General features: G+C 44.5%; 1 protein-coding gene across 1 annotated transcript in view; it reads right to left on the bottom strand.

Moving 5' to 3' along the window:
• Positions 1–18251, bottom strand: part of LEMD3 (LEM domain containing 3) — a 372137-nt gene that overhangs the window by 147212 nt on the left and 206674 nt on the right. The window contains 1 exon segment of the mRNA XM_030216941.1: positions 14849–14950. Within this exon segment, the coding sequence (XP_030072801.1) occupies positions 14849–14950 (102 nt within the window).

Genomic DNA, 18251 nt, shown 5'->3' on the forward strand with positions numbered 1-18251 from the left:
TATAATTTTTAAATCAACACTCATATTTAGGTATGCATCCCGATTGCGCTTAAAGGAGGTTCAGCAGATCTGGCCTCTTCAGTGGCAGGAGCTTCCTCCTGTACATAGCAAAACTTCCCCCCACCCCCCTCCCTCCCTCTCCCCAACCTCCCCCCGTCCCCCCCTAGCCCACCCTGACCCCCAACTTGAACACCAGCCAGAGGATCTATGTCCCCTGAATGGGATATGAGAAAGTGACCCACCAATTCCCCAGCAACCCAGCCCAACTATCCCCCCGCCCGTCCCGCACCCCTCCTTATCTGCAGCCCTTCCCTCCTCCTTTACTGCCCCATGTTAACATTAAGCATTTATTAAATCCTCCTGTTCAGCTCTTCCATCTATTTCACCACACTTATCTTCCCCTTATTCTACCTGCCTAATGGCCTTATCCCCTCACATTTCCCCTACACCCTCCCCCTTCCCTCTCTTTTGAGCTACACAATTAGCATGATATACAGTAACCTTAACTCAAATACTGACTTTAGAGTCCGTTTTGGCACGCTATAGTTATACCACAGTTGTCCAGCATATCCCATAGATCACCTCAGGGTGACATGTCTGGCGCCAGCCGATCTCTCTGATCCTCCCAATGTTCATTCAGGTCTCGGATGCCTCTCCTTTCTTTTGAGTTGCTCCGTTTGGTGGTCTCAGGAATCCGCTGCCATTTTTGTAATTTTTCTTTCGTCGCTGGCGCCAGCTCCCCCGGGGGCGCTCTCGTTGCAACTAGCCCCGCCGCATGCAGGATTTCCCAAGCCTCCGAAAGCAGTTGGACTCTGTGTTTAGTTCCCTTCAGTTCAAAATTCAGTGAAAACGGGAATCCCCATCTGTATGACGAATGATGTTTAGTTAGCACTTCCAATGCAGGTTTCATCTGGCGTCTCTGTTGTAAAGTATACTGAGACAAGTCCTGGTACACCGAGATCTTGGCTCCATTGTATTCTAATTCCTGCACCTTCCGTGCACGATTGATGATCTGCTCTTTGACCTCATACTTATGGAATCGGGCGATAATATCCCGCGCTCTGCGTTCTTGTCTTTGGCCTAGGGCTCTATGCGCTCTGTCCAGTTCAATCATTATCGCCTCTGCATCGGGTCCCAGTAAGGTGGCGCACAGTGATTTTACTATCTGTGGGATATCTTCTATGTCTCCCCCCCTCCGGGACTCCACGAAAACGGAGGTTATTTCTCCTACCTCTGTTTTCTATATCGTCCAACTTGTATGCTAATTCAGCATTCTTTACTTCCAGGGCCCTGAGTGGTTGTCGTGCTGCTGCAGAGATTCAGAGTGATCCTCAAGCTTCTGCTCAGCTTCTTCCACTCTGCCCCCCAGCTCCCTAAGGTCCACGCTATCACCTCCATGCGTTCCAAGATTTCTTCCTTAGACGCTTTGATGTCATCCTGTATGCTTGTTAAAAGCTGGCGAAGTTCGTTCGAAATGCCTTTTTTTGCCGGGGGCTGTCTGGACTCTGCTAAGGAGAGCGCGGAGTCTGAGTCCGACGGCGAAGCTCGTGCTCGAGATTCGTGGCGCTTCGGCGTTTTACTAGGCCCGCCGTTCGCCTGTCGCTCAGTCTCTTTATTCCACGATTGACTCGCCTTACTCATGTTTATCTGCTGTGGGAAGTTGATTCTACCCACTTTGGGTCGCCGATAGAGCCGCTTGCTGATTTTAATTGCCGTTTATGGGTGCTACGAGCGGGAGCTCTAGAGCTAGGCTGCCGACATGGAAGGTGACGTCACTTCCTCTTCGTTTTCTATTTTTTTAACCAGTTGTAAATCCACAACAGGACACTGCCTCCTATCCCATGACTCTCCAAGTTCCTCTGGAGTCTTTCATAAGGTACTTTGTCAAATGCCTTTTGAAAATCCAGATACACAAGATCGACCGGCTCAACTTTATCCACGTTTGTTCACCCCTTCAAAGAAATGTAATAGATTGGTGAGGCAAGATTTCCCTTTACTAAAACCATGTTGGTTTTGTCTCATTAATCCATTCTTTTGAATATGATCTGTAGTTTTGTTCTTTATAATAGTCTCTACCATTTTGCCTGGTACCAACGTCAGGCTCACCGGTCTATAATTTCATAGATCTCCTCTGGAACCCTCTAATCCTCCAGAACCATGCTTGATTTTAAAGGTAATTTACATATTACTAAATAGTTCTGCAAGTTCATTTTTCAATTCTATCAGTACTCAAGGATGAATATCATCTGGTCCAGGAGAGTTGCTACTCTTCAATTTGTGCCATTACATCCTTCAGGTTTATACAGATTTCATTCAGTTTCTCTGATTCATCAGCTTTGAATACCATTTCTGGCACTGGTATCTCTCCCAAATCTTCCTCGGTGAAGACCAAAGCAGAGACTTCATTTAATCTCTCTGCTGTGGCTTTGTCTTCCTTGAGTGCCCCTTTTACCCCTCGGTCATCTAGCGGTCCAGTTTATCAATGGTTTATGAATTCCAGGGTTAATTAACTTGCACGTTATCTTACATATCACTTATGAAGTATGTCCTTACTTATCCGAATAGTGAAATGCTGTTATCTTCTCTTGTCTATACTTCAAATATTGACTGTATTGTAAGATGATTGCTATACACTTATTATTGCATATTTAATTTCAATTGTGAGACACACCTAAATAAATAAATCTCCTCAGTGATGTTAAATTTTACCCAACCAGGTACCCGAGGCCCAAGACCACAGTGGGCTGAGGAAAAAGGAAGCGTTAAGCAGATGAAAAACCTAAGATGAATAATGGGAAGGGCTCCCCCACACCACTGTAATAGAGCAAAATCTAACAGTGAAAAAAATGTTTAAAACAAACTGAAGGGGAGCACTAGGACAGTGCAACAATTTAGCTCAATGGAAAAAAACGGTGACTAGCTAGGTCCCATGTGACAGCAGCAGATGGGAAGGTGCGTGAATGCACAATGCAATTTGTGGAAGCAAGTTGGGGAGTTCTCCCACATGGGCTCTGTCAGATATTACCTACATGTAAGACTACTGTATTCTGCTTGTCCTTAGAGAAACACACTTGCATCAGGTATTAAAGGGAGGCTTTTATTCCTCTTTGATATAGCTCACTTTAGAACACGGCCAAGGCCCTGCGCCAAGCCATGAACTGGGCTATTAACCGTAGAAAATCAGACTCTTAGACTCCACCTTCTCCAGTTCCTGTTTTTGATGGTAGCTAAGTTTTTTTTTTTTTTAGAAGTGCAGTTTAAAATTCTTAAAATTACTGGCCTCTATTTTTGTTCTTGCTCCCTCCTCTGGCCTACACGATGCACACACTCCACCTGCAGCCTAGCAGTTTCCTGCTGCAGTCCTAAAACTTAGGAAACCCCATTTCCATAAGCCCCCTCAGCTCTTGATCTTTTATTGTTTCAGGTAATCCTATGAGGTAGAAATTATTTCTTCTGTCACTATTTTGTTGATCATGCAGACACTCTAGCAACTGCATATTGTGCACTTCTACTACACCAATATGTACCTTGAAGCCATTCGTGAAGTCTTCCTGCCACAATATACATTCCTTGGCATACTGGATATGTTACCTGTATCTCCAGTCCTTCCTTTATTTCTTCAAGGGCTGTCAAGATTTTGGATAGCTTGTCCTCCATAACTGCAGTAAGATTTCTGGTTAGTTCTAGTACGCTGCCTCATTGAAGGTGAACACTGGGCCCAGCCTGTTAGATGCCATTTTGTTATCCTGCAGTCTATTCTTGTCTCAAGCCTCTTTCTGCACCCTGGTCATCATGTCCTGGGAATCTCTTCAATTCCCTTAATTCAATGCTTCTCTCAGGTGCTCCAATGTTCACTTCTTTAAGTAGTAGTAGAAAAAAAAAAAAAAAAAAAGGAGGGTGGGGAATCCAAAACAGCAGGTGCTATCATGCTGATTTAGAGCGCCAAATAAATGGGTATCTAATTTTTTTTTACCCAGGATTTACTTCCTGGTATTAAGATGCTGAAACAAAGGGGAAGGGATTAGGCACCCAAACCTACCTACCTCGACAGTAGAAGATTCAGGACAACACCTGATCTGAGTTTCAGTGTTTCTTAACCATTCTTGGGTGTTCCTGCTGCAGAGTGCTTCCACATCTTTTCTACGTCAAAGAATTTTATTTTATAAATATTTACAGAAGTTCTGAAATTTCAGGAAGGATTTTATTTGATGTTTATGTGACATCATTAGGCCAGTATTAAAATAGTTTTGATGTTGGGTACTATTCACATGCTGATGATATTGTATTCTTTTCCCCAGTTAATACTTCTATTTTGGAAGCATGTGCAAGAGATGAAGGGAAAATTAGGTTCTTACCTTGGTAATTAACTTTCCTTTAGACACAGCAGATGAATCCATTACAAATGGGTTGTGTCCACCTACCAGCAGGGGGAAATAGAGAACACTGAAAATCATAGTGCCTCTAGGACAGCTAGCTCCATCTGCCTCTCAGTATTTTGAAGCTTCTAAAGCAGTGTTAAACCGCAAAGTAGTATAACATGAACTTTCCTCACAGCGAATGAACGCCCCAGAACAGGAGCAATAACACAAAGGATGGACAAACTCAATCTCCTGTAGTAGAACAGAATTCCTGAAGACTGTTTTCCAACTTCTCCCAATGAGGGAACATGTCTGCAGGAAAAAACTGAACATAAAACAGAGTCAATCAGGGAGGGATCATGGATTCATCTGCTGTGACTAAAGGAAAGAAAATTACCACGGTAAGAACCTAATTTTCCCTTCCTTGTCATCAGCAGCAGATGAATCCATTACGAATGGGATCTATCAAAACAATCCCTAGATAGTGCGGGAACAAGCCACACCACGCACGAGCACTTGTGCTTCAAAAAGCGTGTCCCTCCTGGAAGCCACATCCAGCCTGTAATGATGGGCAAAAGAGAGCTTAGAAGCCCAAGTAGCTGCACTACATATCTCTTGAAGAGAGAGTGCTCCCGTCTCAGTCCAAGAGGAAGAAATCGCTCTTGTGGAATATGCCTTAAAGGCGTCAGGCGGAGGCTGGCCAGATAGCAGATATGCAGAAAAAAATGGCATCCTTAAGCCAATGGGCTATAGTGGCTTTAGACGCTGGAGACCCTCTGCGGGGACCTGACAACAATACAAAAAGGTGATCAGAGGTCCTGAAAGCATTAGACATCTGCAGATACTTCAACAGAGCCCTGCGCACATCCAGAAGGTACAACTGCCCAAAAGATTCCAGAAACTCCTCCCTAGTAAAGGAGGGCAGATAAATAGGCTGGTTTAGGAGAAATGCTGAAACCACCTTAAGCAGGAAGGAAGGCACAGTAAGCACCGTTACCCTGGACTCTGAGAATTGCAGAATGGGTCTCAACAGGACAACGCCTGGAGCTCAGACACCCGTCTCACCGATGTAATGGCCACCAAAAAGACTGTCTTTAGAGTCACATCCTTCTCCGAAGTTCGCCTCAGCGGCTCGAAGAGCGAACACTGAAGAGCCTTTAATACTAGCCCCAGGTTCCAAGCCGGACAAGGGGCCCGCGTGGGAGGCCTGAGCCGAAGCACCCCTCCAAGAAACCATGCAATGTCCAGATGCGCAGCCAGGAGAGGCCAGCGACCTTCCCCGAAAACATGCCAAGGCTGCCACTTGAACACGCAGAGAATTATAGGCCAAGCCTTTTTGTATACCATCCTGCAAAAAGTCAAGTATCGGCGAGACAGAAGCCCGCATGGGTGTGATCGATTTAGAAACACACCAAGCCTCAAACTGGCGCCAGATCCAAGCATAGGCAACGGAAGTGGAACGCTTGCGGGCCTGCAAGAGAGTGGAGATGACCTTGTTAGAACAGCCCTTGTCTCTCAATTGCGCCCTCTCAATAACCATGCCGGAAGACCAAAGCGGCATAGATCCTCCATGGTCACCGGACCCTGTGTCAACAGGTTCGGTACCAGAGGCAAAGGAAGGGGAGCCTCCACCGGAGGTCCGCATACCACGGCCGCCTGGGCCAATCCGGGGCAATGAGGATCACCACTCCTTGATGCAGCCAAATTTGGAGGAGTCGCCCTAATAAGGGCCAAGGAAGGAACACCTACAGGAGGCCAGGGTTGAGCCAAGGCATTCAACCCCGCCGAGTGAGGATTTCTCCGCCTGCTGAAAAAGGATGGGACTTTGGCATTTGTGCTTGAGGCCATAAAATCCGCTACGGGCGTTCCCCATTTGGCACAGATCTGAAGGAACATTTCATCTGCCAGTTCCCACTCTGCAGGGTCGATTTGATACCTGCTTAGAAAGTCGGCTTGCACGTTGTTCTGACCTGCTATGTGAGTTGCTGACAGAAGCTACAGATGTAGCTCGGCCCAGTGGCATATCTGAGCGGCCTCTGCGGCCAGTGTTTGAGACTGAGTGCTGCCTTGTCGATTTATGTAGGCCACTGCTATAGTGTTGTTGACAGAACTCTGACAGCCAGTCCCTCCAGAGTCATGTGAAAGGCCAGAAGAGCCTGAAATATCGCTCTCAGTTTGAAGCAATTGATGGACCACCCCGTTTCCTCGGGTGTCCACAAACCCTGGGCATAGCTTCCCTAGCAATGTGCTCCCCAGCCCTTCAGGCTGGCATCCGTTACCACCAGGCACCAATCGGGAAGCACTAGCGGCAATCCTCGCCGCAGCATGCTGTCTGAAAGCCACCACTCCTTACTGAGTCGGGCCGCAGGGAGCCACGTGAGTCTGCGTTGATAATCCTGGGACATAGGATACCATCGTTGAAGCAGGGCAATCTGCAGAGGTCTCATGTGCACTCTTGCCCATGGTACCACTTCCAAGGTGGCCGTCATCGACCCCAATAGCTGGACAAAGTCCCAAGCTCGCGGGCGAGGATTCCTCAGGAGCAGACGGACCTGATTCTGAAGCTTGCACCGCCTTTGGTCGGGTAGAAAGACAAACCCCGAGGCTGTGTTGAACCGGACCCCCAAATATTCTAGAGATTGAGAGGGGGTCAGGTAACTTGAGTATATTGACGACCCAGCCCAGAGATTGCAGTACATAGACCACTCTGGCTGTTACTTGACGACTCTCTTCTGCAGAGTCCGCACTGATGAGCCAGTCGTCGAGGTACGGGTGAACCCAGATACCCTCTCGCCTGAGAAAAGCAGCTACTACCACCATTACCTTGGAAAAGGTTCGGGGAGCTGTGGGGAGGCCAAAAGGCAAGGCCAGAAACTGGAAATGATTTCCCAACACCGCAAACTGGAGGAACCGTTGGTGCGGGGGCCATATAGGAATGTGCAAGTAAGCTTCTTTTAGGTCCAGAGACGTGAGGAATTCTCCTGGCTGTACCGCCGCAATGATGGAGCACAGGGTTTCCATGTGAAAATGTCGCACTCTTAGTGACTCGTTGACTTTCTTTAAGTCGAGTACGGGCCGAAAAGACCCGCCTTTTCGCGGCACCACAAAATAAATGGCGTAACTACCGCAGCCGTGTTCAGCGGGAGGCACAGGGATCACCACTCCAAGGTGCAACAAGACTTGTAAGGTCTCCTCTACCGCCACCCATTTGACGGCAGTACCGCATCGGGACTCCAGAAACACATCTCTCACCAGGGCACCGAATTCCAATCGGTAACCTTCTCTGATCAGGTCCAGAACCCACCGATCTAAGGTAATCTTGGTCCACTCCTCGAGAAAGAGGGAAAGGCGTCCTCCTACAGCTGTAAAGGAGGAGTGGACCGGCGTCCCATCATTGTGGAGGACGGCCCTGAACTCCTGGTCTTGAGCCTGCCGCTGTGGAGCGTTTGTCCGAGTGAAAGGAGTTCCTCTGCTGAAAGCAGGCATGTTGAGTAAACCCAGCAGAGCGCCCTGGGCGATACCTTCTAGATTCACGGAAGCAAGGTCTGGAGGAAGAGGAAACCACTTGACCCTTTGAAGAAGGCCGTGGCCTAGCCTCAGGTAACCGCTGGGGTTTAGCATCCCCCAGGTCTTTAACAATCTTCTCCAACTCCTCTTCAAATAACAGAAGGCCCCGAAAGGGCAACTTCACCAGCCTGTGCTTAGAGGCCATGTCAGATGCCCAATGCCGTAGCCATAGAAGGCGGGGGGCGGACACCACCACAGACATCTGTTTAGCCGAAGCTCTGACCAGATCATAGAGGGCATCAGCTAAAAATGACAAGGCCGACTCCATGCGCGGTGCAACCTCAGCGAGGGACTCCGCACCATCCACGGGCTGTTCCACTGCCTGTTGTAACCAAGAGAGGCAGGCTCGAGCAGCATAAGAACTGCAAACAGACACCCTTTAAGGCTAGGCCCAAAATCTCAAAGGACCATTTTAGCGCTGATTCCAGCCGCTGGTCCAGAATGTCCTTCAGGGCGACCCCTCCCTCTACTGGGAGGGTGGTCTTTTTTTGTCACCGCCGTGACTAAGGCATCCACTTTAGGCATCCCAAAACGGGCCAAGTGTTCCTCACTCAGAGGGTAAAGATGCCCCATCACCCTGGCCACTTTCAAGGGCCCCTCGGGGTCAGCCCACTGAGCAGAAATAAGCTCTTGGATGGAGTCATGCAAAGGAAAGGCACGAGCAGGCTTCTTAGTACTCGCCATCCTTGGTTTGCCAGGGGAGGCCTCGCCTTGAACAGGGTCATCAATAGAGAGGGCCTGTAAGGCATCAGAAATAAGTGCTGGCAGCTCATCGCGGTGGAAAATCCAAACCGCAGTGGAATCATTCAGATCCAATGCTAAACCGGCTCCTTCCTCTGGCTCTTCAGACCACAAAGGCCAGATCCCTCAGAGTCCCCACAGCCCGACCACGGGGGGGGGGGAGCGCCACTCTCCGAAGGGGAATTTACCCGTCTATGCTTAGCGTGTATCCAACGCTCAGGGGCATCCGTCTGGCATCAGCCTCGGGCCATCATCAGTCGTAGGGGAACCAGGTAGCAACGAAGTGTCAGACACCTGCGGCAGAGCTCTTTTCAGCATGAAGGCTTTATGTAAAATAAGCACAAACTCGGGGGAGAAAAACTCACCATGATCTCCTGTATCCGAATTAGGAGCCACAGGGAACGGAGCTCCTCTGGCAGCCTCGGCCCGAGGCACCCCTCTGCTCTCAGACTCCTCCGCAACCGCGGGGGTCGAGCCATGCGGCGCTTCCAAGATGGCGCCCGCTGCCAGCTCCATCGAGCAGGAAGAATCATCGCTCACCATGCTCATACTGGCTCTACAGTCTAAACAGCACGTTTTACAGAGCCCCGCTACTGATCTGCGCTTGCCACAACGGGAACAGCGCTCTGCATTGAGGATCTTTTATATTGATGTTTTATTAAAATTTTTTTCATGTTAAAGAGGAAATTTTTGAACTGATATACTAGAGAATTATGATTTTTTAGGTATTTGTGATCCGCTTATTTTTTTTTTTTTTTAGCTAAAGAGAACATAAATGTGCTAAATGTCTACCACCATTAAATAACATCTACTATGCACCAGTGGATAATTGTAAGAGAAGAACTGAACAAAATTCTGAAACAAGTTTGGTATGCTTGAAACTTTATGGGACTTTGTACCTGGAACATATACTTTAGTAGTGTCCTTCATTTTTGTACAAGACAGTGTCATGCGTCTATATTTTTTATTTCAAAATTTAGAATTTCTTGGATCTAAGTACGTATTTTTCAAGATATTTGCAAGAGAGCTCAAAGGAAGAAATAGTTTCTTGTCATCCAGCAGGAGGTGCTCAGCCTAGGTGTAAACTTTTTTCTTTGATTTCCTTTATATTTTTTGAACTTTGTCAGTTGTGGACTTTCATTCAGAGCCGTTCACCAGCTACTTTGGGTACAGAGGTCGTAACCTAAATCTGAGGAAATTATATATTTGAGAATTAGCAGCTGATTTATCTTTTTCTTTTTTAAAATTTTTCTCATTACTTGATTACCTGGGATTTCTAATTTAGGCTTCCCTCCTAGATTGAAGGTCTACATTTTCCTTCTATTTTGCAAGTAAGAACTCTTCTCTCCTGAAAATTTTCTCCTTCTATTTCATAAATTGGAAAATTTCTGTTCAAGATTGCATTGCCTTGTCACATATAAAATTCATAATGTTGTCTAAGGTATCATTCAATAAATAGTTGCACTAAATTCATACAATATACTCAACAACTATTGCATTTATATTTATCTTTATTACATCAATTAATCTCATAAACCTAACAATTATTGTCTAAAATCCCCATATATCTACCATTCATTCATTCATCCATTCACTCTAATTCACATTTATAAAACTAATATCAAAATATCAAACTCTATAACATTAGAACACCCGGAATAATAGAATCACTTATAATCTTGTAACAAAATGTTTTGCTTTCAATAGCAATACTGGTGTGAAACTTGTAAATTACACTGACATTCAAAGCACTTATTCTTCATTACGATCTTCTCTTGATCTATTGATAACCTGCTGTGAACTCTGTTACCATGTGAAAATTAGTCCATTGATTAAATCAATTGTCCACCACAGCAGGTTAAAACAAAAAGTTACATTCCATCGTAAACCACAACTGATTTACTATGTGCTGTAGTATTGAATGACAGTAGTTCCATTCACCGTGACTCCACTCTTCACGGGACTAATGTGAATCTTTTCCTTGACTTTCAAACTGCTTCACTGCAGCTGTCCTCTCATTTGTTTACTGAAACACTTGTACACGGACCCTACACGATCGTGTTTCGCAAATTATGCGTCTTCAGGGGTCAGTAATCTATGTAAACAACAATAATAGCATACATTTGTGTTTCACAAACAATATTACAATCCTTTTAAAAACCAGTATTATAAACTCTTACCGGCTCTACAGGTGGCCAAGCATTCAACAATCCTGGATGTGCCGGTGGTAACGCCTCAAAAGACGCCCACACATGCGCATACCAAGGCTTCACGGAGACTGAGTTTAAATACCCTCTCACAAATTTAACAATCCTGGATGTTAAATAGCTGAGTTAGTCATTTACCATAATTTTTTCAAGTTTAAAGAAAATTTTTCCATCAAATAAAAGGAGTTGCGATGGGGGCCACAGTAGCCCCCACTATTGCATGTTTGTATATGGACCAGTTAGAGAAGCAGTATATATACACAAATCAACATTTTGAGGGTGTAGTTAAATGGCTACGATATATAGATGACATTCTGGTAATATGGCAAGGGACAGAAGATAATTTATTGAAACTGTTGGAAATTTTGAATACAGTGAGCCCTCATATAAAATTTGTATACTGTATTGGTCGTCGAGAGGTGAATTTTTTGGATGTAAACATCCAATGGTATGACGGTAGATTTATTACTAAGATTTACCGTAAGGAAACTGATCGTAATACAATACTACATTATCGCAGCCACCATCCTTCTGGGTTAAAAAACAGTATACCATCGAGTCAACTGCTTCGAGTCCGTAGGTTGTGCAGTTCTCGTGAAGAATACACTCATCAAGCTTTTCAAATGATTTCACGTTTTCAACACAGAGGATATCCTGATAGAATTTTAAAAAAAGCGGCTAAGAGAGCGTTCAACAACTACAATGAATGGCATCCATCACATGATAACCAGAAATATAGATCTGTAAAAAATGATCCGCTGACTTGTGTGCTACCTTACACTAAGTCATCTAGTCAAATTATACAAATTATGAAACGTCATTGGTCTATATTAGGTATACACAAAGTTTTTCAGCAATTTCCTCGGTTTGCATTTTCTCGAGGTAGAAATTTAGGTGAACAATTGGCAAGGCATAATACTGCATGTAATGCAACACATGAGGAATTTGGCCATGGGAGTTGCAATCGGTGTGTATATTGCAGGTATGCCATGCAAGTTAATGAAGTGAATGTTCCTCATTCAGAGAAAATATATCGTTTGCAGGCTCACACTGACTGCAATACTACAAATTGTGTGTATGGCATAAAATGTCCCTGTGAACTATGGTACATTGGATTGACTACTAAAAAGATCAAAGTTAGGATAGCACAGCACCTCAGTAATCTCCGTACTAAACGAATGGAAGCTCCATTGGTTTCACATTGGGTGGATGTCAAACATGAAGTTCAGGATCTTCGCTTTGTAGTTTTGAGTCAAATTAGTTTTGAAAGAGGAGGTAATGTGCCTCGCATGCTATTGCGAAAAGAACAAAGGCTAATTTACCTTTGGAACACTGTAAGCCCCTACGGGTTAAATAAAGAAGTAGAGTGGTTAAACTTGTGAGAGGGTATTTAAAGTCAGTCCCTTTGAAGCCTTGGTATGCGCATGTGTGAGCGTCTTTTGAGGCGTTGCTACCGACACATCCAGGATTGTTAAATTTGTGAGAGGGTATTTAAACTCAGTCTCCGTGAAGCCTTGGTATGCGCATGTGTGGGCGTCTTTTGAGGCGTTACCACCGGCACATCCAGGATTGTTGAATGCTTGGCCACCTGTAGAGCCGGTAAGAGTTTATAATACTGGTTTTTAAAAGGATTGTAATATTGTTTGTGAAACACAAATGTATGCTATTATTGTTGTTTACATAGATTACTGACCCCTGAAGACGCATAATTTGCGAAACACGATCGTGTAGGGTCCGTGTACAAGTGTTTCAGTAAACAAATGAGAGGACAGCTGCAGTGAAGCAGTTTGAAAGTCAAGGAAAAGATTCACATTAGTCCCGTGAAGAGTGGAGTCACGGTGAATGGAACTACTGTCATTCAATACTACAGCACATAGTAAATCAGTTGTGGTTTACGATGGAATGTAACTTTTTGTTTTAACCTGCTGTGGTGGACAATTGATTTAATCAATGGACTAATTTTCACATGGTAACAGAGTTCACAGCAGGTTATCAATAGATCAAGAGAAGATCGTAATGAAGAATAAGTGCTTTGAATGTCAGTGTAATTTACAAGTTTCACACCAGTATTGCTATTGAAAGCAAAACATTTTGTTACAAGATTATAAGTGATTCTATTATTCCGGGTGTTCTAATGTTATAGAGTTTGATATTTTGATATTAGTTTTATAAATGTGAATTAGAGTGAATGGATGAATGAATGAATGGTAGATATATGGGGATTTTAGACAATAATTGTTAGGTTTATGAGATTAATTGATGTAATAAAGATAAATATAAATGCAATAGTTGTTGAGTATATTATATAAAATTCATAAAGATAATTTTTAAATCAACTGACAACTGCCCACGTGAATGTATTTTTGTTTTCCATAGAACAGGGGTTCCAGCTCACAGCTGCTCTGTCGGGTAGCCACTCAGCTATTAGCCATCATGTGACCCACTCTGGTCACCAATTTTTATAGGCAAGACAGAATAGCAACAAACAGCAGAGATGACCAAGAACAACAAATATCAATGGTGCAAGGATAATTTTAATTACGATCTTCCACCAGAATTGTTACAGGTCTTGGCTGAATGGCCTGCTTCAGGAATCTAGAGCAATGAATAATCTTGATATTTTGAATGGTTGAATAAGCAACACACGCCTAAAGACCAGAGCAAACAATTAACAAAACCTCGGCAAAGTAGCATATAATCTTTCTAGCTCAGACCTAGGCTTTTCAGCACTCTCTCCCTTCTTCTGTGGCATGTACATGGCTCATGTTAACTGGCTTCTCTGAACAACCCTTTGTACCCAGAAGGCTGTCCTGATCTGTATTTTTTTTTGATCAGATATTCCTTCCTGCTTTGAAAGTCTAACACATTGTTCTAATTTCAAGAATACCTGTATGGCGCAGGAGCCTCTACAAGACTACAAATCTTCAACAACCCATCTGTGTAGGTGTCCTCCTACCTTGGCTCACATCTATCATTATGTACAAACTGTAGAACATAGAAGCATGCCTCACAGGTTATCTGGGGGCTATTTATAACAACACCTTTAATCCCAAATCAAACACCAGGCTAAAGATCTCTTAAACCCCTCTAGAAAAATACCAGTTGCAGTTAGATTAAGATGCTATCTTGAAACTGTGATCACTGTCAGAAGAAAGCTCTGTTAATCTCATGTGAAGACTGGTATATAGAGACATTTCTATAATCACTGACTTTTGCTACAAATAAACTTTCAATACTTACTGATAGATAATGAAAAGACATCTACAATAGTTTCATGCTTTTCACCAACATCCACATGCCTTTTCAGTATTTCTTCTTGAATGATGAAACCTCCCCCCCCCCCCCCCCAACCACCTTCCAAGAGAATGCCAGTTCAGAGTAGGGACCCAATCAAGCTTTTGTTCTTGATAAAAACCCAGTCATGGTTCTGCAGAAGATCACCCAAATGACTTCTTGAAAGGAGTGTGCTTTTATTGAAAAATCATTGAGATAGCAGTAAACAGAGAAATAAGAACTTCATGTGCTTGTCTCATTTTGAAAGGGGGCCATAACCCAGCTATCCAGAATGTACAGAAATGACAAAATGTTTTAGGAGGTATTTAACACTTGTGTTTTTAACAGAATATTTTCACCAATAGTGCAATGTTATTTTTTTTTTAATTATTTTAATGATGAAGGGGTGGAGTGGGGTGGTGTTGTGTTTTGTTTGGAGGGATAGATAGTAGGAGAGTTGGGTGGCTGGAGACTCTGAATTTATATTACATTCTGCTACTTTCTGCTCATCAGAGTAGAAGTCAGTGTATTAAATTCAGCATCAGTAAGATTACTAGAATACTGGAAACTATCTTGAAAATGAAATGTATACCTTTAGTCAACAATATTACAGATGCAAGGTGATGGGAGCATTTTAATAATATGTGACATAGTACTACTCAAATAAACAGAAATTAGCTTAAAACAAAAATTAGCTCATACCTATAATTTTTACCACCATATCATACATTTGTCTTGTTTCCTCTTCTTCTTTGGCCCATCGATATTTCAAGTAACAAAAAACACACCAAATCAACCCTGTACCTGTAATAAATTGACAGATGCATTACTATATTATAGTTTGTAAAAGCAAAAGAACTGGCAGTCTATATTTATGCTACTCAAATAGGGACACAATAGAACTGCTGGGGTCTATCTGATTATCACTTACAAAAATTACTCCAGTCTATATGTCAATAACTTTATTATGACATGTGCTTCAACAGTATGCACATATCGTAATTAAAAACAACAACACGACACATTAACTTCACGCTACTAACCTCTCATTCACTCATTCCCATTCTTTCAATGTACCTGTCCTCCCGTTTGTCATTATGGTTTTACTAATAAAGTTTATATAAACCAATACTCAAATGGTTTCTTAACTGAACTGTTAAATGTTTTTTACTCTAATACAGTTTCAAACTATCAACATTTGTTAAGATATATCTTAACCAAACACATGAGTAGTTTTGTTCTACATAACTTTACAGTATTTGCACGAAACTGTTTAAAAGCAGTCTCTAAGATAAACGTCCATGAAGGTGAAACACCCTTCAAAGTTTCCAGGTACTTGATGAACGGGGATTATCACCCACATATGATGTTAGCTTGTTCCTTATATAAGCGTCGGTTCCCCAATGCAGGACCACATTTCGCTCACTTCTTCAGGAGGAACCACCACACCATCTACAACAAAATAATCCTATTATCTCACCTCATTTCATATACTATCTTTGATATAACATAATCCTTAGCAATAACCTTTTCATCATATTTCACCTACTTTAATCAATTTTCGAAGGCTGCATGTCTGGAAGAAACTTCTCAGTACAGGAACCAACAGTGGCGTCTAAAATCACCGGAGGAGTAAAGAACGCCCTTTTTAAATCTTCCCATGATGCTATGCTCCACCTGGGATTTAAAGCAACACTCCTTCAAATCCATTCTACTTCCTGATTAAGACCCGCAGGAGTCACTGTATTCCATGTATAAATATAACGTTGTTCTATAGTTAACAGACGAATGCTGACATCGCCCCCCCTGTTCTCATTAGGGGAGATCTGCGTCAATATTACGCATTTTAATTGTTCAATGGTATGATTATATTCATACCAATGTGCCACTATAGGATTCATCATTTTCTTTAATCGTATATTACTAATGTGTTCTGCCAATCTATTCTTTAACAAACGTTTAGTATGCCCTATATAATAAAGCCCACAAGGGCATATAAAGCGAATGCTACATACCTGTAGAAGGTATTCTCCGAGGACAGCAGGCTGATTGTTCTCACTGATGGGTGACGTCCCCGGCAGCCCCTCCAATCGGAATCTTCCTAGCAAAGTCCTTTGCTAGTCCTCGCGCGCCCGCGCGCACCGCGCATGCGCGGCCTTCTTCCCGCCCGAAACCGGCTCGAGCCGGCCAGTCCAGTATGTAGCACGACAATACACTTCCAGGGAAGACACAACTCCAAAGGGGAGGCGGGCGGGTTTGTGAGAACAATCAGCCTGCTGTCCTCGGAGAATACCTTCTACAGGTATGTAGCATTCGCTTTCTCCGAGGACAAGCAGGCTGCTTGTTCTCACTGATGGGGTATCCCTAGCCCCTAGGCTCACTCAAAACAACAACCAAGGTCAATTGGGCCTCGCAACGGCGAGGACAGAACTGAGATTGACCTAAAAAATTTACCAACTAACTGAGAGTGCAGCCTGGAACAGAACAAACAGGGCCCTCGGGGGGTGGAGTTGGATCCTAAAGCCCAAACAGGTTCTGAAGAACTGACTGCCCGAACCGATTGTCGCGTCGGGTATCCTGCTGCAGGCAGTAATGAGATGTGAATGTGTGGACAGATAACCACGTCGCAGCTTTGCAAATTTCCTCCATGGTGGCTGACTTCAAGTGGGCTACCGACGCAGCCATGGCTCTAACATTATGAGCCGTGACATGACCCTCAAGAGCCAGCCCAGCCTGGGCGTAAGTGAAGGAAATGCAATCTGCTAGCCAATTGGATATGGTGCGTTTCCCTACAGCCACTCCCCTCTTGTTGGGATCAAAAGAAACAAACAATTGGGCGGACTGTCTGTGGGGCTGTGTCCGCTCCAGATAGAAGGCCAATGCTCTCTTGCAGTCCAATGTGTGCAGCTGACGTTCAGCAGGGCAGGAATGAGGACGGGGAAAAAATGTTGGCAAGACAATTGACTGGTTCAGATGGAACTCCGACACAACCTTCGGCAGAAACTTAGGGTGAGTGCGGAGGACTACTCTGTTATGATGAAATTTGGTGTAAGGGGCCTGGGCTACCAGGGCCTGAAGCTCACTGACTCTACGAGCTGAAGTAACTGCCACCAAGAAAATGACCTTCCAGGTCAAGTACTTCAGATGGCAGGAATTCAGTGGCTCAAAAGGAGGTTTCATCAGCTGGGTGAGAACGACATTGAGATCCCATGACACTGTAGGAGGCTTGACAGGGGGCTTTGACAAAAGCAAACCTCTCATGAAGCGAACAACTAAAGGCTGTCCTGAGATCGGCTTACCTTCCACACGGTAATGGTATGCACTGATTGCACTAAGGTGAACCCTTACAGAGTTGGTCTTGAGACCAGACTCAGACAAGTGCAGAAGGTATTCAAGCAGGGTCTGTGTAGGACAAGAGCGAGGATCTAGGGCCTTGCTGTCACACCAGACGGCAAACCTCCTCCATTGAAAGAAGTAACTCCTCTTAGTGGAATCTTTCCTGGAAGCAAGCAAGATGCGGGAGACACCCTCTGACAGACCCAAAGAGGCAAAGTCTACGCCCTCAACATCCAGGCCGTGAGAGCCAGAGACTGGAGGTTGGGATGCAGAAGCGCCCCTTCGTCCTGTGTGATGAGGGTCGGGAAACACTCCAATCTCCACGGTTCTTCGGAGGACAACTCCAGAAGAAGGGGGAACCAGATCTGACGCGGCCAAAAAGGAGCAATCAGAATCATGGTGCCTCGGTCTTGCTTGAGTTTCAACAAAGTCTTCCCCACCAGAGGTATGGGAGGATAAGCATACAGCAGACCCTCCCCCCAGTCCAGGAGGAAGGCATCCAATGCCAGCCTGCCGTGGGCCTGAAGCCTGGAACAGAACTGAGGGACTTTGTGGTTCACTCGAGATGCGAAGAGATCCACCAGGGGGGTGCCCCACGCCTGGAAGATCTGTCGCACTACTTTGGAACTGAGCGACCATTCGTGAGGTTGCATGATCCTGCTCAATCTGTCGGCCAGACTGTTGTTTACGCCTGCCAGGTATGTGGCTTGGAGCACCATGCCATGCCGGCGAGCCCAGAGCCACATGCTGACGGCTTCCTGACACAGGG

Source organism: Microcaecilia unicolor, chromosome 10 (assembly GCF_901765095.1).
Source record: "Microcaecilia unicolor chromosome 10, aMicUni1.1, whole genome shotgun sequence".
NCBI classification, from domain to species: Eukaryota; Metazoa; Chordata; class Amphibia; order Gymnophiona; family Siphonopidae; genus Microcaecilia; species Microcaecilia unicolor.